Raw genomic sequence first — 26,286 nt, forward strand, 5'->3', positions numbered from 1 at the left:
ATGCAATGAAGAGACACAATGAGGAAACACAATGAAAGACACAATAAGCAGGGAGCAGAAGTGGTACAAGTGATTGGGGGCCTCCCTCCCACATGGGAGATTCTGGGTTAGGATCCGGATGCCTCCTAAAATAAGAAGATGAGCACACAATGAACAGATACAAAAAGCAGACAGCAAAAGCAAAAATAAAACAATGGGAGAGGGAATAAATAAAATAAATTTTTAAAAAAAACTAAAATATGATATCATTTCACACCTATCAGAAAGGCCACTCTTAAAAAGACAGAGAACTTCAAGTGTTGGAGAGGATGTGGAGAGATAGGAACATTTATTCACTGTTGGTGGGAATGTAGAATGGTACAACCACTATGGAGAACTATTTGGCAGTTCCTAAAGAAGTTGAATATAGATTTGCCATGTGACCCTGCAATACCACTACTGGGTATATATCCAGAAGAACTGAAAGCAGTGACAAGAGCAGACTTCTGCACATCGATGTTCACAGCTGCATTTTTCACAAATTCTAAAAGTTGGCAACAACCCAGGTGTCCATCAACCGATGAATGGATAAACAAACTGTGGTACACTCATATGACAGAATATTATGCAGCTGCAAGAAGAAAGGAATTTGTAAAGCATATGACAACATCTGTGAGTCTGGAGGGTAAGCCAGACACAAAAGGACAAATACTATATGAATGCGCCACTATGAACTAAATATATTGTGTAACATATTGCATGATTCCACTTACATAAAATACAAATATAAAGCAATTTATAAAGATGAAATTAAATTAGTGGTTATGTAGGGCTAGGGGAGGCATGCTAGGGGATATGATGTTTTTCTTTTTTTTTTTTTTTTTTTTTTAGTTTTAAAATGTCCACTTTATTCCATATAACACTTAACCAAGTATCATTTACAACTGAGGAAAAAGAGATGGCCCATGAGACTGATCTATGGTAGAAATGTAGTCCCAATTTTATACATTTCTAGGCATCCCTAGACAAGTATATCACAATGCATACTACATTTTACAGAAGATAAAAGGGATCAATGAACTTCAGATTGTAGTCCCTTAAAATATGTGTAGGCAATTTGTTTTAACACCATAGGAAATGGTTTATAAAATGTTATTTTATTTTATGTTACTCTGCTGTTACACAGGGCATAACATTTTCACAAGGCTTTTTTGGGACTACAGTCAATGATTAGCAACACACAATAGTGGTCCAACTCTCTAAACAACAATCACTAGACAAAGTGGATACCCTCTTACATGTGCACAAATCTGCATGGAAAAGTACTAAAATTTTAGACTTGGACTTGTGTACTTTAATTTATATCCCCTTTCTAGTGTATTAAGAAATGACATGCACTTTAATTTGCCAAAAGCAATGCTTGTATTCTGGCAGCAACATGCTACTTCTATTACATAGTAAAGTGAATACCAGAACTACAAAGGCAGGAGTGTAAGTGAATTTTTATTGGGAAGGGAAGTTGTCAACTTAAACAGCAGCATGTGAAGAGTGAATAAAGAAACTCCCTGTTGCCACAGATATACTTGACTTCCTTAATATATATTATGTAGGAGGCATTTCAATTTGTGACCCCCAGCCCAGAAATGTCAAATGCTTTTCCATTCAATCTAATACTTCTGGATTCCTACTAAAAAGGAATACATTAAGAGCATGGAAAAGTTGCTTACTGAAAGGAAATCCCTGAAGAAGAGTAAGGTAGAGAATGTAGAAATTAAGAAATTATGTAGAATACTCTTTAATTGTAATTAACTACATTTTCTTATCTTCACAGTAATACAAAACACAGTCACTTGCAGAACTGGTTCAGATTACTTAAATACCAGATACATTTTAGTCCTCTACATAAGTGTTTGGAAGTTACTTATGTTTATATGAAATGAAGCTATTAATACTTTTCTACAGCAGTACTGCACATCAGGAAGGCCAAGACAAACACAAATCAAGGAATGGAGTTTTCCCAAAGCTGCAGTGTGAAAAGACTAAACAGTTGATTCCATACACATGAATGGGTTTCTTTACTATAGGAAATCCAAGTGGAATAAGGAATGGAGATGTGTAAAAAGGTTTCTTGAGGGGAAAGATGACACCCTGTATGCATTTAGTTTTCTGCCCCTTCTGCTGCATCGCATTCTTCTCCTGCACTGTCTGATGTCCATAATGTTAGGTTGTCTCTAAGCAACTGCATGATGAGGGTGCTGTCTTTGTATGAGTCTTCATTCAGTGTATCAAGTTCTGCAATGGCCTCATCAAAAGCCGTTTTAGCCAGTGTACAGGCAAGCTCTGGGTTATTAAGGATCTCATAGTAAAATACAGAAAAGTTAAGAGCCAGCCCCAGGCGGATTGGATGTGTGGGTTGCATCTCTTTCTTGCTTATATCAAATGCCTCTTGGTAAGCTCCTTGGGAATTATCTATCGTTTGTTTTCGATCATCACCACATGCCACTTCAGCAAGGTACCGGAAGTAATCTCCCTTCATTTTCAAATAGAAGACCTTACTCTCTGGATTAGTTGCATTGGCTATTAAATACTTATCCAACAATTCCAGAACCGTGGTGCAGATGGACCTCAGTTCCGACTCCACTTTCTCCCGATAGTCCTTAATCAGCTGCAACTTCTTGTCCGAGGTGTCGGTTTTCTGCTCGATGCTGGAGATGACCCTCCAAGCGGACCTGCGGCCCCCGACCACGTTCTTGTAGGCCACCGAGAGCAGGTTGCGCTCCTCGTTGGACAGCTCGGCCCCCTGCTCCGTCACGGCCTTCATGCAGGTGGCCATGTCGTCGTAGCGCTCGGCCTGCTCGGCCAGCTTCGCCTTCTGGATCAACTCCGTCTTCTCCATGGCTGGCGCGGGGGACGGCGGTGTGGGGCTCCGGGCGAGGGCCGGGGAGGAGAGAGAGCGGGCGAGGCGCGCGGGGCGGCGAGCAGCGACCCGGCTCAGGAAGAGGCCTCCTCGGCAGCCTTTCCCGTCCTGGCGGCCGCGATGTGAGTCCCTCCACTTCTGATGTTTTTCTTTTTGGAGTAATGAAATGGTTCTAAAAATTTTTTGAGGTGGTGAAAGCACAACATTGTGATTATACTAAAAGCCATTGATTACACACTTTCAATAGATTGTACAGCATGTGTATATATTGCAATAAAACTGCTTAATAAATAATTGTGCAAAAATAGCCAGAAATAGCAGCCATGTACAGCAAGGGAAACATAGATTGAGAGGTGAAGAATTTCCTTATTTGTTTGTCTGGTTTTTATTAATATAATTATTATTGAAATAATGAAAATGCTCTAATGATTGAAGTGGTGAATGCACATCTATGTGATTATACCAAATACCACTGATTGAACACTTTGGATGAATTGTATACTTTATTAAATCAATTTAAAAAATAATTTTTTTAAATTGAGCTGTATTTCAGGGAACTGAGTGACAGCACAAAGTATGCAAACACAAGCAATATGTGTGTCCCAGAAGGAAAAAGATAAAAGGAGCAGAAAGAATATTTGAGGAAAGAGTGACCAAAAATTTCCCAATGCTTATGAAAGATATAAATATACAGGTCCAAGAAGTGCAACATACTCTCAACAAAATAAATACTAATAGACTTATTCCAAGAAATACTAATCAGCATGCCAAATAACAAAAATAAGGAGAGAATTCTGAAAGCAGCAAGAGAAAAATGATTCATCACATACAAGAGATCCTTAATAAGACTAAGTGCCAATTTCTCATCAGAAACCATGGAGGCAACAGGGCAATGATATGATATATTTAAGGTACTGAAAGAGAAAAACTGCCACCAAACATCCTACAAAAATAAGAGTTTAAAATATTCAAAGATAAACAGAAAAAGAGAGTTCATCAACAAAAGACCTGACCTACAAGAATTGCTAAAGGGAGTTCTTCAGGTTGAAAGGAAAAGACAGAAGAGAGAGGCTTGGAGTAATGTGAAGAAATGAAGATTATCAGTAAGGGTAACTAAAAGGGTATATGTAAGACCCAATAGTATTGTATCCTCAATATACAATGCTACTCTTTAATTCCTATAAGGGTCTGAAAACAACTGAACAAGAAAAACACATATTTTCTGATAATAGGCATGCAAAATATAAAGTAGTAAAGTAGAACAAAAACAACATAAAGGGAAGAAACAGAGGGACATGAGAGCAAAGACTGTGTAGACTACTGAAGCTAAGTTAGTGGGGTTTTTGTTTTGTTTTGTTTTTCAAAACAGTATACTATAAATGTAGGTTGTATAATACAAATGCCAGGGAAAACACAAAGTATTTTAAAAATATGCAGAAACAGAAATGAGGAAGGGATCAATCAAATGCATCACAAAAGATCAACTATATAGAAAAAGATGTTGCAATAAAGGAAGAGACAAAAAAAGATATGACATATAAAAACCAAAGGACAAAATGACTAAAATAAGTTTTGCTAACACTGAATGTTAATGGATTAAACTTCTCAATCAAAAGGCACAGAGGAGCAGAAAGGATAAAAGTGAGAAAATATAGAAGAAGATAATCCAAGCAAATAGTAACCAAAAGAGAGCTGGGGTAATATACAATATCAGACAAAATAGACTTTAAGTCAAAAGCTGTTGCAAGAGACAAAGAAGGGCACAATCTAGAATAAAAGAGTTAAAAAAGAGCAATCATAAATAGATAAGCTCATAGATATATGAGCACATAACCATGGTGCACTAAAGTATACAAGACAGGGAAGCAGGTGTTGCTCAAGTGATTGAGCTCCCACTTACCACATGGGAGGTCCTGGGTTCACTCCAGTACTTCCTGAAGAAAATGAGCAAGACAGGTGCAGCAAGGTAATACAACAAGATGAAACAACAAGGAGACACAACGAGGAAAGACAATGAGAGACACAACAAAGCAGGGAGCTAAAGTGGCTCAAGTGCCTGAGCACCTCTCTACCACATGGGAGGCCCCAGGTTTGGTTCCTGGTACCTCCTAAAGAGAAGACACAGAGAGCACAAAGCAAATGGACACAGAGAGCAGACAGTGAGTGCAAACAATGGGAAAGAGGTGAGAGGAATGAATAAATAAAAAATGAAAAAATGAAATAAAATACATGAGACAAACAATGGCAAAACTGAAAGGAGAAACAGACACCTCTAAAGCACTCACATTAATAAATAGAACATCTAACCAGAAGATCAATAAGGAAACAGAGAACTTGAGTAATATGATAAATGAGCTAGACCTAACAGATATATACTGAACATTGCATTCTAAACCAGCAGGATATAATTCTTATCAAGTGCACATGGATTGTTCTCCAGGATGGACCATATGTTGGGCCACAAAACAATTCTCCATAAATTTTAAAAGATTGAAATTTTAGAAAGCATCTTCTCTGATCACAATAGAATGAAGCTGGAAATCAATAACTGGCAGAGAACTAGAAAACCCACAAATATATGGAAGTTAAATAACACACTCTTACTAAACAATCAATGGATCAAAAAAGAAATTACAAGGGAAATCAGTAAATATCTTGAGATGAATGAAAATAATAACACAAAATATTGAAATGTATGGTATGCAGCAAAGGCAGTGCTGAGAGAGAAATTTATAGCTCTAAATGCTTATATTAAAAAAGAAGAAAAGGTAAAATCAAAGACCTAACTATACAAGTGGAGAAACTAGAAAAAGAATAGCAAACTAAACCCAAAGCAGGCAGAAGGAAAGAAAAACAGATCAGAATAAATGAAATAATATAAAATCAGAAATGAGAGAGGGAGGGGCACTATTTCTGACCCTACAGACATAAAAAAGATTATAAAAGGATACTATAAACAACTGTATGACAACAAATTAGGCAACCTAGTTGAAATAGTCAAATACCGAGAAACAAACAACCTACACTGCCTATAGAAGAAACAGAAGATCTCAACAGACCAATTACAAGTAAAGAGACTGAATCAGGCATCAAAATCTTCCCAACAACGAAAAACCCAGGACCAGATGGCTTCACAGGGAATTCTATCAAGCATTCCAAGAAGAATTGATACCAATCCTGCTCAAACTCTTCCAAAAGATTGAAGAGGAGGAAACACTATCTAACTCATTCTAAGAGGCAAACATCACCCTAATGCCAAAGCCAGGTAAAGATACCACAAGAAAAGAAAATTACAGACCAATTTCCCTTAAAAATACAGATGAAAAAATCCTCAATAAAACACTAGAAAATCAAATCCAACAGCACGTTAAAAGAATTATACACTGTGACCAAGTGGGATATTGCCCAGGTATGCAAGGGTGATTGAACATAAGAAATTAACGTAATACACCACAAAGGAGGGGGAAAAAATGAGCATCTCAATTGATGCAGAAAATGCAATAGGCAGAATCCAGTATTCTTTCATGATAAAAAAAAAAAAAACACCTAGAAAATTAGGAATAGAAAGAAACTTCCTCACCACAGTAAAGATCATAAATGAAAAACCCACAGCTATCATTCTCAATGGTGAAAGACTGAATGCTTTCCCTCTAAAATCTGGAACAAGGCAAGAATGCCCACTGTCACCACTATTATTCAACATGGTACTGGAATTTCTCACTAGTTAGGCAAGGAAAAAAATATTTTAAAAGTTAAAAAGGCATCCAATTTGGAAAGGAAGAAGTAAAACTTTCGCTATTTGCAGATGACATGATCCTATATATAGAAAGTCCCTGAAAATAGACAAGAAAGCTATTAGAACTAATAAACAAATGCAGCAAATAGCAGGGTACAAGATCAACATGCAAAAATCAGTAGTGTTTCTATATACTAGTAATAAGCAATCTGAGGAGGAAATGAAAAAAATTCCATTTATAAACAAAGTGTTGCTAAAAGTAATTAAAGAAGATCTAAATAAATGGAAGGGCATTCCATGCTCAAAGATTGGAAGACTAAATACCATTAAGATGTCAGTTCTACCCAAAATGATTTACAGATTCAATGTAATCCCAATAAAAATTCTAACAGTCTACTTTACAGAAAAGCCAGTAATCAAATCTATCCAGAAGGGTAAGGGCCCCCAAATGGGCAAAGCCATCCTGAAAAAGAAGAATAAAGTTAGAGGATTCACACTTGATGTTGTTAGAACTAATCCATTCTTGTGGGTGTGGTCCTTTGATTGGACTGTGTCAGTGAGGCGTGACCCGAGTTGGGTCTCCTCGGTCCTCTTGCTGGGGTCTTATATAAATGAGAACTGAAAGCAGAAACACCCGAGGAAAGAGAGCTGCCATTTTGACTATGCCATGTGAGAGAGAGGCTGAGAGGGGTGGGTGGAATCAGCCGACAAGCTGAAAGAGACAAGCCCAGGAAGAGAAGCGCCATATGCCTGATTGCTCCAAGCTGAGTTCAAGGAGGTGTGCCTAAAGGGGAAGGCAGGGACCTTGGCAGAGTTCGGCCTCCATCCTGCCTTCCATGTAACAGGATTCCGGGATCCCCAGCAACCAAACTCTGGTGAAATAGCATCTCTAATGATGCCTTGACTTTGGACATTTTCACAGCCTCAGAACTGAAAGTTATTACCCTTATAAATCCCCACTATAAAAACCAACTCATTTCTGGTAATTTTTTCATGGCAGCCTTTTGCAAACTGAGACAGTGGATTCTTATCAAAATTTTAAAATTTTGTGCATCAAAGGACTATGATGAAAGAAAATAGACAATTACTCAATGGGAGAAAATATCTGAAAACCACATATCTCATAAAGGTTTAACATCCAGAATATAGGCTTCAGGGAGGTGTGAGGAAACGCGCATGCGCCAACGAAGGGCGGATAGAGAGCACGCCACGAGAAGCCTGAGGAGATTTGTGAGCAAAGGCCCGGGTCTGCTGCTTTCAAGTAACTAGAATAAGAAGAAAAAAGTGACAAAGAGAAGATATAACACCTATGCAAAAATAACAGCTAATTAACCTCCAAGAGCAGACAAAGAAGCTAAGGAACTGATTAAATCCGTCAAAATAAAGAGATGACCAGAAAGCAACAAAAATCTACAAACCAAACCAGTAATCAGGAAAACATGGCTGAATCCAATCAACAAACCAATAATCACGAAGGGGAGCAAAATTTGGCACAAGCAATGAAAGATCTCAGAACATTTATCACCAACAAATTTGACGAAGTAATGAAAGAGGTTAACAACATGAAGACATCACTTGGAGGGGAAATTGCAGACATACGCAAACATAATAGATATGATGGGAATGAACACCACAGTTCAAGAAATCAAAAATACACTTGCAGCAAATATCAGCAGACTAGAAGAGACAGAGCAGAGAATTAGTGATGTGGAAGACAGTACATCAGAAATCAAACAGATAGTAGAAGGGGTCAATAAGAAGATAGTAAAAATCCAATTAGGATTTAGGGACCTGAATGACAATGCAAAACGCTCAAACATACGTATTATAGGCATTCCAGAAGGTGAAGAGAAGGGAAAGGGGTCAGAAGGAGTGTTGCAGGAAATAATGGCTGAAAACTTCCCAAATCTACTGAAAGAGACAGATGTACATATTCAAGAAGCACAGCGCACTCCACAAGTCATAAACCCCAACAGGCCCACCCCAAGACATATACTTGTCAAATTATCCAATGCTCAAGACAAAGAGAAAATCCTAAAAGCAGCAAGAGAAAAGAAAACCATCACATACAAGGGAAGCTCAATTAGATTAAGTGCTGATTTCTCTTCTGAAACCATGGAGGCAAGAAGGCAGTGGTATGATATAGTCAAGGTACTAAAGGAAAAAAATTTCCAACCAAGAATACTCTATCCAGCTAAACTAGCATTCAAACATGATGGAGAGTTCAAAATATTCGCAGACAAACAGAAACTGAAAGAGTATACCAACAAGAAACCTCCCCTTCAAGAAATTCTAAAGGGAGTTCTGCAGGAAGAAAGGAAAAAACAGGAAAGGCAGAGTTGGAGGAGAGTATACGACCAACAACAACAAAAAAAAAGACAAAAAAATATATACAAAATATGACAAACACAAATCCAATCAAAATATGGCTAACACAAATAATTCCTTGATAGTAATAACACTGAATGTCAACGGATTAAACTCACCTATCAAAAGATTCAGACTGGGACATTGGATAAGGAAATATGACCCATCCATATGCTGTCTACAAGAGACACATCTTAGACCCAGAGACGCATGGAGATTGAAAGTGAATGGCTGGAAAACAATCATACAAGCTAACAAAACCAAAAAAAGGCAGGAGTAGCTATATTAATATCAGACAAAATAGACTTTAAATGTGAAACAATTGTGAGAGACAAAGAAGGATACTACATTTTAGTGAAAGGGAAAATCTGTCAAGAAGATCGAACAATCATAAATATCTATGCCCCTAACAGGGTGCCTCTAAATACGTCAGGCAAACACTGGAAAAACTAAGTGAAAGAATAGATACATCTACAATTATAGTGGGGGATTTTAATACACCACTATCAACTCTGGACAGAACATCTCAAAAGAGAATCACCAAAGAAACAAAACATCTGAATAGTATATTAGAGGAGCTGGATCTAATAGACATATATAGATCGCTACACCCAAACACAGCAGGATATACATTTTTCTCAAGCGCACATGGATCATTCTCCAAGATAGATCATATGCTAGGCCACAAAGAAAGGCTGAATGAATTCAGAAAGATTGAAATCATACAAAACATTATCTCTGACCATAGTGGAGTCAAGCTGGAGATTTGCAAGGGACAGAAGCCCAGATTTCACACCACGATTTGGAAATTAAACAGCACACTCTTAGAAAAACAGTGGGTCAAAGAGGAAATCTCAAAAGAAATCAATGACTACCTTGAAACAAATGATAATGATAACACAACATACCAAAATTTATGGGATGCAGCAAAAGCAGTACTGAGAGGGAAGTTTATAGCCATAAATTCATATATCAAAAAAGAAGAAAGAGCAAAAATTGAAGAACTAACTGCACATTTGAAGGAATTAGAAAAACAACAACAAAGTAACCCAACAGGAAGAAGAAGGAAGGAAATAACAAATATAAGAGCAGAACTAAATGAAATAGAAAATAAGAAAGCACTTGAACAGATAAACAAGACCAAGAGCTGGTTTTTTGAGAAGATTAACAAAATTGACAAACCTTTAGCAACACTAACAAAGAAAAAAAGAGAGAAGATGCAAATACACAAAATAAGAAATGAGAAAGGCGATATCACCACTGACCCCACAGAAATAAAGACTATCATAAGAGGATATTTTGAAAAACTATATTCCAACAAAAATGACAATCTAGAGGAAATGGACAAATTCCTAGAAACACATAAGCAGCCCATATTGACGAAAGAAGAAATTGATTATCTTAACAAACCAATCACAAGCAGAGAGATAGAATCAGTTATTAAAAATCTCCCAACTAAGAAGAGCCCAGGGCCAGATGGCTTCACAGGTGAATTCTACAAAACATTCCAGAAAGAACTGACACCAATCCTGCTGAAACTATTCCAAACCATCGAAACAGAAAGAACATTACCCAACTCCTTCTATGATGCCAACATTACCCTAGTACCAAAGCCAAACAAAGACATCACAAGAAAGGAAAATTACAGACCAATTTCTCTAATGAACCTAGACGCAAAAATACTTAACAAAATACTTGCTAATCGTATTCAACAACACATTAAACGAATTATACACCACGACCAAGTGGGATTCATCCCAGGTATGCAAGGATGGTTCAACATAAGAAAATCAATCAACGTAATACACCATATAAACAGATTGAAGGAAAAAAATCACATGATTATATCTATTGATGCAGAAAAAGCATTTGACAAAATACAGCACCCTTTCTTGATAAAAACACTCCAAATGATTGGAATACAAGGAAATTTTTTGAACATGATAAAGAGTATATATGAAAAACCTAAAGCCAATATTGTTTACAATGGAGAAATCCTAGACTCCTTCCCTCTAAACTCAGGAACAAGACAAGGATGCCCACTGTCGCCGCTCCTATTTAACATTGTCTTAGAAGTACTTGCTCGAGCACTGAGGCAAGAACCAGAAATAAAAGGCATTCAAATTGGAAAGGAAGAAGTCAAAATTTCATTATTTGCAGATGACATGATCCTATACATAGAAAACCCTGAGAGATCTACAACGAAGATTCTAGAACTCATAAATGAGTTTAGTAAAGTCGCAGGTTATAAGATCAATGCGCAAAAATCAGTAGCATTTCTGTACACCAATAATGAGCAAGATCAGGAGGAAATCAAGAAACAAATACCATTCACAATAGTAAATAAAAAAATCAAATACTTAGGAATAAATTTAACTAAAGAGGTAAAGAACTTATACACTGAGAACTATACAAGATTGTTCAAGGAAATCAAAGAAGACCTAAATAAATGGAAGACTATTCCTTGTTCATGGATAGGAAGACTGAACATTATTAAGATGTCTATCCTACCAAAATTGATCTACACATTCAATGCAATCCCAATAAAAATCAATGCAGCCTTCTTTAAGGAATTAGAAAAACTAACTATGAAATTTATTTGGAAAGGAAAGAGACCCCGAATAGCCAAAGACGTACTGAAAAAGAAAAACGAAATTGGAGGAATCACACTACCTGACTTCAAAACATACTATAAAGCTACGGTGGTGAAAACAGCATGGTATTGGCATAAGGAGAGACATATAGACCAATGGAATCGAATTGAAAGCTCTGATATAGAACCTCACATATACAACCACATAATATTCGATAAAGCCACCAAACCCTCTCAACTGGGAGAGAGTGGCCTATTCAACAAATGGTGTCTGGAGAACTGGATAGCCATATGTAGAAGAATGAAAGAGGATTACCATCTCACACCTTATACAAAGATCAACTCAAGATGGATCAAAGACCTAAATATAAAAGCCAAGACCATAAAAACCTTAGAAAGCAGTGTAGGGAAACATCTACAGGACCTTGTAATAGGTAATGGATTTATGAATATCTCACCAAAAGCACGAGCAGCAAAAGAACTAATAGATAAATGGGACTTCCTCAAAATTAAAGCCTTCTGCACCTCAAAGGAGTTTGTCAAGAAAGTAAAAAGGGAGCCCACACAGTGGGAGAAAATATTTGGCAATCATATATCTGATAAGAAACTTATAACTTGCATATATAAAGAACTCCTACATCTTGAAAATAAAAAGATAAACAATCCATTTAAAAAATGGGAAAAAGACTTAAACAGACACTTCTCCGAAGAAGAAATACAAATGGCAAGAAAGCACATGAAAAAATGTTCCAAATCTCTAGCTATCAGGGAAATGCAAATCAAAACCACAATGAGATACCATCTTACACCCATAAGATTGGCAGCTATGAAAAAAACAGAAGAATACAAGTGCTGGAGAGGATGTGAAGGAAGGGGAACACTCATCCACTGCTGGTGGGAATGCAGAAGGATCCAACCATTCTGGAGAACAGTATGGCGGTTTCTCAAAAAACTAGCCATAGATTTGCCATATGACCCAGCAATACCACTGCTGGGAATATACCCAGCAGAACTGAAAACAAGAACACAAACCAATATATGTACACCAATGTTCATAGCAGCATTGTTCACTATTGCCAAAAGTTGGAATCAACCCAAATGCCCATCAACAGACGAGTGGATCAATAAAATGTGGTATATACACACAATGGAATACTACTCGGCTGTAAGAACAAACACACTACAAACACATGTGATAACATGGATGAATCTTGAGAACCTTATGTTGAGTGAAGCAACCCAGACATTGAAGGACAAATACTACATGACCTCAATGATATAAAATAAACAAGCTGCCCTAGATAGCAAGAGACTGAACGATAGCCTTGCAGGAAATCGGAGGGTGGAGGAAGGATATGAGCCGATGTCTGCAGGGGTGGAATTTAAGACGAGATGGTGGTAAGTATGAACACAAAGAAGAGATAAAAGGGGGGCAAGGGGTTGCCTTTGCTTGGGGCTTTGCGGGTTTGAGGGTGGCTGGGGAGGGACGGGTGGGTAACGTTGCCCAAAAGTGGGGGGAGGGAGGGGTAGCATACGAACCAGGAGAGGGTCAGGTGTTGGTGGAGAGTAAAATGCCGAGAAAATCATATCAAAATATAATAAAGAGGGTTACCTGTTTAGAATGCTCGGAGGGGAGGGTCTGATGCAGGACGGGCTCCTGGGGAATGTCTAAATGCTCATTCTGCCAGAGTGGGTGACACCATGGGGTAGAAACCCAAGTAGTGAGAGTGGGGGTGGACCCACATCCTGGGGAGGACTAATGCCATCCAATAGAGGGAACTGTATCCCTCGAGAGAAAGGGTGGCTCCCAGGGCATTGGGGCAGTTGAGCAAGTTAGGCCCTGAACACTATTCCATCTATCTCTGGAAGTGGCTCCTCAGGAAACGGAGGTTGGCTATCACTGAGGGCACTAAGGTGGAAGGGAAAATGGACGTTAAATGTGTGGAACCAAAGTAAATGGGGGGTAAGAGAGGAGTTTCTTGAGAGTACACAAGGATGGATATAAAACATGTAATATTACACCATAACATATAGGAGATGACAGACTGATAATGTAAACCATAATGTAAAACATAGGATAACTAAAAATGTAAAGAACTGTGTATCCTAAAGTATGCACCATAATGTAAATACAGATGTCACCTTGTTAGAAAGCTAATGTCTCAGACTCTGTACATCACTTTAAGTAAATATGATATGAATAGGGCGTAAGAGTATCACTGTGGAAGGGAAAAGGTTTTCTGGTGGATGTGTGGGAGTGCTGTATATTATATATATACATTGCTGTGGTCTAGGACTCCTGTGAAGAAAAGCTGAATAATTATGGGGGGGGGGGGGAGAAAAAAAAAAAAAAATAGGATGTGGAATTTTTTCAAGTCAACATTCTTTATCTAAGTTCTTTATCTAACTTTATCCAAGTTCTTTATCTATCCTTTAAACTCATCGCTATATGCCATTCCCTAGTAAGGGACCATGACATTATATTGGGCTTCAAATTTCGGGGAGTTCTGGATCACAGAGTGTTTCAACAATGGCAATGGAGGGATACTGGTATGGGATACCAATGACAGATGATATATGACTGACAGGGAGCTGTACAGAACATATGTCCAGGGTGCATGGTAATGTTTGGATATACTCATAGTGGCAACAATTAAAAACCACAGTAGGGGGGGTACTGGGTTCCCGGCCAGTGGTGCTCTGTCGTGGTCCCTAGGGGAGCAGCGACAGTCTCCCAGGTACAGTGGTGGGGACCGGGAGGGAGTGAGGGTTCAACAGTGAGCCCCTGATACTAATGACTATGCTTGTGAGCTGATAAACCCAAAATAATAACAAGGCCTAGAGCAACTTTGTGCCTGGGAATTTCCTTCTGTCAGCCTTCATGTTACTCAAATGTGGCCAGTCTCGAAGCCAAACTCAGCATGTAAATGCAATGCCTTCCCCCCAGCGTGGGACATGACACCCGGGGATGAGCCTCCCTGGCAACGAGGGACCACTATCAACTACCAACTGATGATGCAACTGGAAAATGACCTTATACGGAAGGTTCAATGAGGATCAGCAGAATATCCATGTCTACATAAAATACCATGACTTTAAAATGCTGTTTGACCTAAAGTAAGGGGGAAATGGAAAGGAGAAATGAGTTTATATGGCTACGAGTTTCTAAAAAAGAGTCTGGAGGCTGGCAGAAGGTTTGCCCTCATGCACAACTGAGCAGAGTCAGAGAGACAGATAAAGCAGATACAACCCCCAGATATTGGTTCCTTTGAGGGCTAAAGAGACCCATGGGAGTTATGGTCATGGCCGATGGGGTTAACTACCAGGGCAGATGGCCCCTCTTTGGAAATGGTGTTTATGTGTGATGAATCTGGACTCAGATGGGATCTCCCTTCATAAGACTTTCATGCTAATGTGCTGGAGGTGCAGTTAATGTTGGGGTTTAAGATATATTTAGGGGATTTGAATCTCTGGACTGACAATGTGATAGCCAGATCCTGAGCCTCAACAGACTCCAGCACCTACAATCTGATTTATTGGACTTACCACACTCAGCTAAGATGGAGATGAAGAAGGACAACCACCACACCATGGAGCCTAGAGTGATTACAACTGAAAATGGGAGGATTGCATCCAGCATCCAGGTGGAATCTGAGCCTCCTCTTGACATAAAGGTGCAATGGACACAACCAATCCAGTGTCCACATAGAAGAGGTGGCATTGGATTGGGAAAAGTGGACATAATGGACAAAGGGTATGGGGAAAGGCAGGAAGAGATGAGAGGTGGAGGCGTCTTCGGGACATGGAGCTGCCCTGGATGGTGCTTCAGAGGTAATCACCGGACATTGTAAATCCTCACAGGGCCTACATGATGGAATAGAGGAGAGTATGGGCCATGATGTGAACCAATGTATATGAGGTGCAGAGGTGCCCAAAGATGTACTTACCAAATCCAATGGATGTGTCATGATGATGGGAACGAGTGTTGTTGGGGGGGGGGGGGAGAGGGGGGGGTGGGGGGGTGGGGTTGAATGGGACCTCACATATATATTTTTAATGTAATATTATTACAAAGTCAATAAAAAATAAAAAAATTAAAAAAAAAAAAAAAAAAGAAAATTACAGACCAATTTCTCTAATGAACCTAGACGCAAAAATACTTAACAAAATACTTGCTAATCGTATTCAACAACACATTAAACGTATTATACACCACGACCAAGTGGGATTCACCCCAGGTATGCAAGGATGGTTCAACATAAGAAAATCAATCAACGTAATACACCATATAAACAGATTGAAGGAAAAAAATCACATGATTATATCTATTGATGCAGAAAAAGCATTTGACAAAATACAGCACCCTTTCTTGATAAAAACACTCCAAAAGATTGGAATACAAGGAAATTTTTTGAACATGATAAAGAGTATATATGAAAAACCTAAAGCCAATATTGTTTACAATGGAGAAATCCTAGACTCCTTCCCTCTAAACTCAGGAACAAGACAAGGATGCCCACTGTCTCCACTCCTATTTAACATTGTCTTAGAAGTACTTGCTCGAGCACTGAGGCAAGAACCAGAAATAAAAGGCATTCAAATTGGAAAGGAAGAAGTCAAAATTTCATTATTTGCAGATGACATGATCCTATACATAGAAAACCCTGAGAGATCTACAATGAAGATTCTAGAACTCATAAATGAGTTTAGTAAAGTCGCAGGTTATAAGATCAATGCGCAAAAATCAGTAGCATTTCTGTACACCAATAATGAGCAAGATCAGGAGGAAATCAAGAAACAAATACCATTCACAATAGTAAATAAAAAAATCAAATACTTAGGAATAAATTTAACTAAAGAGGTAAAGAACTTATACACCGAGAACTATACAAGATTGTTCAAGGAAATCAAAGAAGACCTGAATAAATGGAAGACTATTCCTTGTTCATGGATAGGAAGACTGAACATTATTAAGATGTCTATCCTACCAAAACTGATCTACACATTCAATGCAATCCCAATAAAAATCAACGCAGCCTTCTTTAAGGAACTAGAAAAACTAACTATGAAATTTATTTGGAAAGGAAAGAGACCCCGAATAGCCAAAGACATACTGAAAAAGAAAAACGAAATTGGAGGAATCACACTACCTGACTTCAAAACATACTACAAAGCTATGGTGGTGAAAACAGCATGGTATTGGCATAAGGAGAGACACATAGACCAATGGAATCGAATTGAAAGCTCTGATATAGAACCTCACATATACAGCCACATAATATTCGATAAAGCCACCAAACCCTCTCAACTGGGAGAGAGTGGCCTATTCAACAAATGGTGTCTGGAGAACTGGATAGCCATATGTAGAAGAATGAAAGAGGATTACCATCTTACACCTTATACAAAGATCAACTCAAGATGGATCAAAGACCTAAATATAAGAGCCAAGACCATAAAAACCTTAGAAAGCAGTGTAGGGAAACATCTACAGGACCTTGTAATAGGAAATGGATTTATGAATATCTCACCAAAAGCACGAGCAGCAAAAGAACTAATAGATAAATGGGACTTCCTCAAAATTAAAGCCTTCTGCACCTCAAAGGAGTTTGTCAAGAAAGTAAAAAGGGAGCCCACACAGTGGGAGAAAATATTTGGCAATCATATATCTGATAAGAAACTTATAACTTGCATATATAAAGAACTCCTATATCTTGAAAATAAAAAGATAAACAACCCATTTAAAAAATGGGAAAAAGACTTAGACACTTCTCCGAAGAAGAAATACAAGTGGCAAAAAAGCACATGAAAAAATGTTCCAAATCTCTAGCTATCAGGGAAATGCAAATCAAAACTACAATGAGATACCATCTTACACCCATAAGATTGGCAGCTATGAAAAAAAACAGAAGAATACAAGTGCTGGAGAGGATGTGAAGGAAGGGGAACACTCATCCACTGCTGGTGGGAATGCAGAAGGATCCAACCATTCTGGAGGACAGTATGGTGGTTTCTCAAAAAACTAGCCATAGATTTGCCATATGACCCAGCAATACCACTGCTGGGTATATACCCAGCAGAACTGAAAACAAGGACACAAACCGATATATGTACACCAATGTTCATAGCAGCATTGTTCACTATTGCCAAAAGTTGGAATCAGCCCAAATGCCCATCAACAGATGAGTGGATCAATAAAATGTGGTATATACACACAATGGAATACTACTCGGCTGTAAGAACAAACACACTACAAACACATGTGATAACATGGATGAATCTTGAGAACCTTATGTTGAGTGAAGCAACCCAGACATTGAAGGACAAATACTACATGACCTCAATGATATGAAATAAACAAGCTGCCCTAGATAGCAAGAGACTGAATGATAGGCTTACAGGAAATCAGAGAGTGGAGGAAGGATATGAGCCGATGTCTGCAGGGGTGGAATTGAAGACGAGATGGTGGTAAGTATGAACACAAAGAAGAGATAAAAGGGGGGCAAGGGGTTGCCTTTGGTTGGGGCTTTGCGGGTTTGAGGGTGGCTGGGGAGGGACGGATGGGTAACATTGCCCAAAAGTGGGGGGAGGGAGGGGTAGCACACAAACACAGGAGAGGGCCAGGTGTTGGTGGAGAGTAAAATGCCGAGAAAATCATATCAAAATATAATAAAGAGGGTTACCTGTTTAGAATGCTCGGAGGGGAGGGTCTGATGCAGAACGGGCTCCTGGGGAATGTCTAAATGCTCATTCTGCCAGAGTGGGTGACACCATGGGGTAGAAACCCAAGTAGTGAGAGTGGGGGTGGACCCACATTCTGGGGAGGACTAATGCCATCAAATAGAGGGAACTGTATCCCTCGAGAGAAAGGGTGGCTCCCAGGGCATTGGGGCAGTTGAGCAAGTTAGGCCCTGAACACCATTCCATCTATCTCTGGAAGTGGCTCCTCAGGAAACGGAGGCTGGCTGTCACTGTGGGCACCAAGGTGGAAGGGAAAATGGATGTTAAATGTGTGGAACCAAGGTAAATGGGGGGTAAGAGAGGAGTTTCTTGAGAGTACACAAGGATGGATATAAAACATGTAATATTACACCATAACATATAGGAGATGACAGACTGATAATGTAAACCATAATGTAAAACATAGGATAACTAAGAATGTAAAGAACTGTGTATCCTAAAGTATGCACCATAATGTAAGCACAGATGTCACCTTGTTAGAAAGCTAATGTCTCACACTCTGTACATCACATTAAGTAAATATGATGTGAATAGGGTATAAGAGTATCGCTGTGGAAGGAAAAAGGTTTTGTGGTGGATGTATGGGAGTGCTGTATATTATATATATGCATTGCTGTGGTCTAGGACTCCTGTGAAGAGAAGCTGAATAATTAGGGGGAAAAAAAAGAAAAAGAAAAAGATAGGATGTAGAATTTTTTCAAGTCAACATTCTTTATCTAAGTTCTTTATCTAACTTTATCCAAGTTCTTTATCTAACCTTTAAACCCATCACTATATGCCATTCCCTAGTAAGGGACCATGACATTATATTGGGCTTCAAATTTCGGGGAGTTCTGGATCACAGAGTGTTTCAACAATGGCAATGGAGGGATACTGGTATGGGATACCAATGACAGGTGATATATGGCTGACAGGGAGCTGTACAGAACATATGTCCAGGGTGCATGGTAATGTTTGGATATACTCATAGTGGCAACAATTAAAAACCACAGCAGGCGGGGTACTGGGTTCCTGGCCAGTGGTGCTCTGTCGTGGTCCCTAGGGGAGCAGCAACAGTCTCCCAGGTACAGCGGCGGGGACCGGGAGGGAGTGAGGGTTCAACAGTGAGCCCCTGATGCTAATGACTATGCTTGTGAGCTGATAAGCCTAAAATAAGAACAAGGCCTAGAGCAACATTGTGACTGGGAATTTCCTCCTGTCAGCCTTCATGTTACTCAAATGTGGCCAGTCTCGAAGCCAAACTCAGCATGTAAATGCAATGCCTTCCCCCCAGCGTGGGACATGACACCTGGGGATGAGCCTCCCTGGCACCGAGGGACCACTATCAACTACCAACTGATGATGCAACTGGAAAATGACCTTATACGGAAGGTTCAATGCGGATCAGCAGAATATCCCTGTCTACATAAAATAACATGACTTTAAAATGCTGTTTGACCTAAAGTAAGGGGGAAATGGAAAGGAGAAATGAGTTTATATGGCTACGAGTTTCTAAAAAAGAGTCTGGAGGCTGGCAGAAGGATTGCCCTCATGCACAACTGAGCAGAGTCAGAGAGACAGATAAAGCAGATACAACCCCCAGATATTGGTTCCTTTGAGGGCTAAAGAGACCCATGGGAGTTATGGTCATGGCTGATGGGGTTAACTACCAGGTCAGATGGCCCCTCTTTGGAAATGGTGTTTATGTGTGATGAATCTGGACTCAGATGGGATCTTCCTTCATAAGACTTTCATGCTAATGTGCTGGAGGTGCAGTTAATGTTGGGGTTTAAGATATATTTAGGGGATTTGAATCTCTGGACTGACAATGTGATAGCCAGGTCCTGAGCCTCAACAGACTCCAGCACCTACAATCTGATTTATTGGACTTACCACACTCAGCTAAGATGGAGTTGAAGAAGGACAACCACCACACCATGGAGCCTAGAGTGATTACAACTGAAAGTGGGAGGATTGCACCCAGCATCCATGTGGAATCTGAGCCTCCTCTTGACATAGAGGTGCAATGGACACAACCAATCCAATGTCCACATAGAAGAGGTGGCATTGGATTGGGAAAAGTGGACATGGTGGCTGATGGGTATGGGGAAAGGCAGGAAGAGATGAGAGGTGGAGGCGTCTTTGGGACATGGAGCTGCCCTGGATGGTGCTTCAGAGGCAATCACCGGACATTGTAAATCCTCACAGGGCCCACTGGATGGAATGGAGGAGAGTATGGGCCATGATGTGGACCATTGACTATGAGGTGCAGAGGTGCCCAAAGATGTACTTACCAAATCCAATGGATGTGTCATGATGATGGGAATGAGTGTTGCTGGCGGGGGGAGAGGTGGGGTGGGGGGGTGGGGTTGAATGGGACCTCACATATATATTTTTAATGTAATATTATTACAAAGTCAATAAAATAAATAAATAAATTTAAAAAAAATTCAAAAAAAAAAAAACATCCAGAATATATAAAGAAATCCTACAAGTCAAAAATAAAAAGGCAAACAATGGCAAAGACCTGAATAGAAATTTCTCCAGAGGATACACAAAAGGCTAAAAAATACATGAAAAGTTGCTCAACATCATTAGCTATTAGGGGAATGCAAATCAAAGCCACAGTAAGATACCATTTAGCACCCTCTAGAATGGCTACTATTAAAAATAAAACAAAAAAATTACAGCTGTTGGAGAGGATGTGGATAAATAGGAAAACTCATTCAATTCTGGTGGGAATGTAAAACGGTGCAGCTACTGTGGAAAACAGTTTGGCAGTTCCTCCAAAAACTAAGTATAGAATTACAATATGACCCTGAAATCCCACCACTAGGTAAGTATCCAAAAGAATTAAAAGCAGGCAGTCAAACAGATATTTGCACACCAACGTTCCTAGCAGCATTATTCACAATAGCCAAAAGACAGAAGCAATCCAAGTGTCCATCAACCAAAGACTAGTTAAAATGTGGTACATACAACGGAATATTATTCAGCCATAGAAAAGAATGAAGTTCTGATTCATGTGATAACATGGATGAACTTTGCAGACATTAAATTAAGTGAAATAAGCCAGGCACCCAAGGGCAAATATTCTATGATCTCACTGATAGGAAATAATTGGAATAAGCAAAGTCGTAAAGTTAGAATCTAGAATATAGGTCACCAGGAACTGGGTTGTAGGTAGGGAATGGGGAGCTCATGCTTAAATTGTACAGAATTTCTATTTGGGTTGACAGTAATGCTTTGATAATGGATGGTGGTGATAGTAGCACAACATTATAAATGTAATTATTGTAACAACAATGAATTATATATGTGATTGTAGTTAAAAGGGGAAATTTTAGGGTGTATATATGTTACTAGAATAAAAATTTTATAAAAAACATAGGACTATACAACCTAGTTAACCCTTTTGTAAACAATGGACTATCATTAACAGTACAGTTATAAAAATGTTCTTTCATGAATTATAACAAATGCACCATACTAATGCAAAGTGTTAATAATAAGGTGGTCTATGGGAACTCTGTGCTTTATGTATTTAATCTATGATATTTCTGTAAACCTACAACTTCTCTAACAAAAAAAAATTAATAAAAGTTTCCCTGGGGGAAACAGATGTGGTTCAACCAATTGGGCTCCTGTCTACCATAAGGGAGGTCCAGGGTTCAATGCCCAGGGCCTCCTGGTGAGGGCAAGCTGGTCCACACAGAGTACCAGCCCATGCAGGGAATGTCACCCCGTGCAGGAGTGCACCTGCATGGGATTGCCATCCCAAATCGGAAAGCTGCCCAGGCAGGAATGTGTGCCAGCCAATGCAGAAAGCTGGCACAACAAGATGATGCAACAAGAGACACAGAGGAGAGAAAATAAGAAGATGTAGCAGAACAGGGAACAGAGGTGGCACAAGAGAGTAATCGCCTCTCTCCCACCCAGGAAGGTCCCCAGATCGGTTACCAGAGCTGTGTAATGAGAGTACAAGCAGACAGAGAAAAATACAAATGGACAAAGAGAGCAAACAACAGGGAATAAATCTTTAAAAAAAAAAAAAAAAAAAAAAGTTTCCCTGGGAATATGTGTGTTTCTCATAGTAGCTCTGTATTAGCCAAAGGGGTGCTGATGCAAAATATCAGAAATTGGTTGGTTTTTATAAAGGATATTTATTTGGGGTAGGAGCTTACAGATACCAGGCCATAAAGCATAAGTTACTTCCCTCACCAAAGTCTATTTGGAGCAAGATGGTTGCCGACGTCTGCGACATTTCAGGCTTCCTGGGTTCTTACATTCCTGGGGCTTACTGTTCTCTGGGTTCAAGTTTCCTTCCTTCCTCAGGCTTCTTTTTCCTCTGTGTGCTGACTTCCCGGGGCTCCAGCTTAAGTCTTCAGCATCAAACTCCCAACATCAAAACCCTGTCAGAAAACCCCCAACTCTGTTCTTTGCGATGCCTTTTATCTGTGAGTCCCCACCCACTGAGACTCAATACCCTAATCATAACTCAGTCATGCCCAGGTACAGAGCAGATTACAAACATAATCCAGTATCTATTTTTGGAATTCATAACGATATCAAACTGCTACAAGTTCTATAAAGTTTTGCTTAATATATATTGAAGTTGTATTACTAGATATATAAAAATTGATTTATCTTCATGATGAATTGGCATTTTTTAACAAATATGGTTAAAAATCCTATTTATCTCTAGAAATGTTTTGGTATGACATTTTAGGCATTTGAAATCTATTTTGTCTGATGTGCATATCACCAGCTTTTTGTTTTGTTTTGTGTTGTTTTCATTTACTCATTTTTATTTTTACTTTTAACCTTTCTGTATACTTATGTTTTAGACATGTCTCTTATAAACATTTATATGAATTTCAGTTTTTCATCCAGTCTGACAATCTTTAATTCCTTTAGATTTATTGCAATAATTGACACATTTGGATTTATCTACATTTTATTTTGTGCTTGCTATTGGTCCCGACTATTCTATATTTCTTTTCCATTTTCTTAACTCCCTCAAGATTTACTAAGGGAAGCAAATGTATATCTAGTGATTGGGCTTCCGCCTACCACATGGGAAGTCCCAGGTTTAGTTCCCAGTGCCTCCTGGAGAAGGCAAGCTGGCACAGCAGGCAGGTGCAGCGAGCTAACACAACAAGATGCAACAAGAGAGACACAAAGGAAAGACAACGAGAGACACAACAAACCAGGGAGCTGAGGTGGCTCAAGGATCTGAGTGTCTCTCTTCCACATAGGAGGTCCTAGGTTCGGTTTCCAGTGCCTTCTAAAGAGAAGACAAGCAGACACAGAGAGCGCACAGCAAAGGGACACAGAGAGCAGACAGCAACTGCAAACAACAAGGGGGGGATAAATAAATAATAAGATCTTTGAAAAAATTTACTAAATTTCTAATTTCAATTTTTCCTTATTACCTGGAAAATTATTCATTCCTTTACTAAATTTTATTAGTCTTACAAATTTTAATATGTATGCTTTACTTATCTAAAGTAAATCAATATCGTTACCTCCTCCCAAATCATACAAGAACTTTAGAACATATTAACTCCTTTTTTCCTGCCAACTTGTCACTGTCATATATATTTATTCTATCCAGTTCCACCAAAGACATTATTATTGTTTCATACAACCAATATCTGTTATTAACTTACAAATTTTCCCTTTCTTTGCTCTCCACATTTCTTCTTACTGAGACCATCTATCTGTAAATAATTTTTTTCTGCCTGAAATGTATCCTTTGATTAAGCATCTACATAGTTTTTCTAAGTCTAAAACTCTAAAGATATTTTCAGTGAGTATAGACTCCAATGCTGAGAGTTAATTTCTCTAGGTGAAAGATAATATCCTACTGTCCTGCCTTCTATTGTTGCACCTTCAAGCTAATTTGTCTTGTCTTTGAAGATAAGCTGCCTATTCCCATGGACCTTGCTTAAGATCTTCTCTTTATCATCTGTGTTCTGCAATTTAAATATATTTTGTCTAAGTATGGATTTCTTTTTTTTTCCCCCTGCTTAGGATTCACATGGCTTCATGAATATATGGAGTGATGTGTTAAATCAGTCCTTGAAAATCCTCAGCCATTATCTCTTTAAATGTTGCCTCTTCCCCTACTTTCTCTCTTATTCTGAAATTAGAATTAGAATTACATGAAATCTTAATTCTCTATCTTCCATACTGATTAAACTCTATGTCTCTATGGAAAGCCATCTGAAAACTATCTTCAGACAGGGAATTAAATGACTAATTCCCTCCGCAATTGGAATAATCTATTGTTAAACACATTTATTAAGTTATTATTTTCATTTATTATATTTTTAGTTTTATAAGTTCTATTTGGTTCTTTTTCAAATTAGTTCAATTAGTTTTTATAGGTGCTTGTCCTCAGCTCATATTTTCAATCTTGTGTTTTGGTTTTTTTTCTTACAACACTTTTTTTTCATGTAATTTTATCTGTGGGAATTCTTAAGTCTGAGATAAAAAGAGGTTCTTCCAAGAGAGAAAAAAAAAAGGCTTCTGCTCTGTACCAGGGACTCTTTCAATATAGGAACACTTTAAACCAAATTTTTAGCTTGAGATTTTTCCAGATGCACACCTGTATTGGAGCTGGTTTAGGATCACAAATTTGCAGGAGCAAATAATCAGTCATGTACTCAGCACCAAAGTTTCTGACAGGTGATTTTCCTTGCAGTCTTCTGGAATTGGAAAGAAAGTGAATCGTTTTTGGTTTTAGTTTTTGGCTTTATTCTATTTCTTTCTTACACTAAAGAGGAAGGCTTTTATAGTCCCTCTCTTATGACTAAAAGATCTCCTCTTAGGTGTCTCACCTTATCTCTTATCCTCTGTGCCCTCAAGGCCATTAAAATTGAAGTTCAGGTTAACCTAGTTTGGCAAGTGCCTTCCAGGCAAGTCAGCTTCAGTGTTCAGCTGGCCCCCCTTCACTTAACTTTTAGCTGGAGTATTCATTACTTTCTTACTGGTTCATTGCATTTAAGAAAATGATCTTTCTTTTTTATCTAGCATTTTAAAGTTGTTTTCAGTGGGAGTGTTGATCAACTTATATTGCTGGGAACAGAACTCAACTCTGGGAATTCACATTTAAAGCCATGGAAACATGCAGTTTGAGAGCCAAATCAGGACCTGATCTAACCCAAAAGTTTACTAGCTCAGTGCCTTGCTACTTTGTAATGACTACTGGGTATTTTTTAGTATGTCTCATGTGCCAGATATCCTGCTAAGCATTTTATAAGTATTATTTTATTTAGTCCTTAAAGTGATCTTAAGGGCTAGATACATTTATTTTTTTTTTTATTTTCTAGATAAACTGAAGCACAGAGAAGTTAAATAATTACCTAAGGTACCACAGCTATCAAGTGACAGAATTGGGATTTGACCTCAAAAAGTCTTACTTTCTTACTTTCCAAAGATTGTACTCTTAAAACCTATGCAATTTTATCTCCATATAAATAATGTATATGAGACAGAGAGTGAGAATATTTAGAGAGTGCTACAGAGTATGGCAGTTAGTAGAGGACTCCAGACTTCCCAATTTACAGTCCTTTCCACCTTCCTATGCTCCTTCCATGTTAGAGCTGACATATTCCCAACATTTATTTACTTATATATCCCTTCATTTTATAAGTGGGCATACAATGTGGGTTGGAAACTAAGACTGCATTGAAAAGACAATACCCAAAGGAATGGCCGGTTGACTGGTAATGAGATTTCAATTCTCAGTGGTTGTCAATTTTGAAATCTAGCCCAGTATTAACACATTTGTGCATATCTAAAAAGATTCTTTTCCCAATAACACTCAAACAGGTTGGGTTTTGTTTTTTTTTAAACAATTCTAATTGCATCATCATAGGTGCAGGTCTAACATCCAAAAAAAAACCTTTGGTTCATGCTAATTGTCACTAAACCAAAGATTTCCAAACTTTTTAAATATTAGAAATGGAT

The 26,286-nt window shown here is 38.5% G+C and overlaps 2 protein-coding genes across 3 annotated transcripts in view; both read right to left on the bottom strand.

The window, feature by feature from the left end:
• The window catches only part of PLCH1 (phospholipase C eta 1), a 288,838-nt gene that overhangs the window by 249,961 nt on the left and 12,591 nt on the right, over nucleotides 1–26,286 (bottom strand). The gene's annotated exons all lie outside the window — the stretch shown is intronic.
• On the bottom strand, nucleotides 1,118–3,029 carry LOC101441847 (14-3-3 protein theta). Its single transcript, XM_058295184.2, has one exon. It carries the CDS (start codon nucleotides 2,873–2,875, stop codon nucleotides 2,138–2,140), a length of 738 nt encoding a protein of 245 aa, XP_058151167.1. The 5' UTR covers nucleotides 2,876–3,029; the 3' UTR covers nucleotides 1,118–2,137.

This window comes from Dasypus novemcinctus, chromosome 4, assembly GCF_030445035.2.
Source record: "Dasypus novemcinctus isolate mDasNov1 chromosome 4, mDasNov1.1.hap2, whole genome shotgun sequence".
Classification (NCBI taxonomy): domain Eukaryota; kingdom Metazoa; phylum Chordata; class Mammalia; order Cingulata; family Dasypodidae; genus Dasypus; species Dasypus novemcinctus.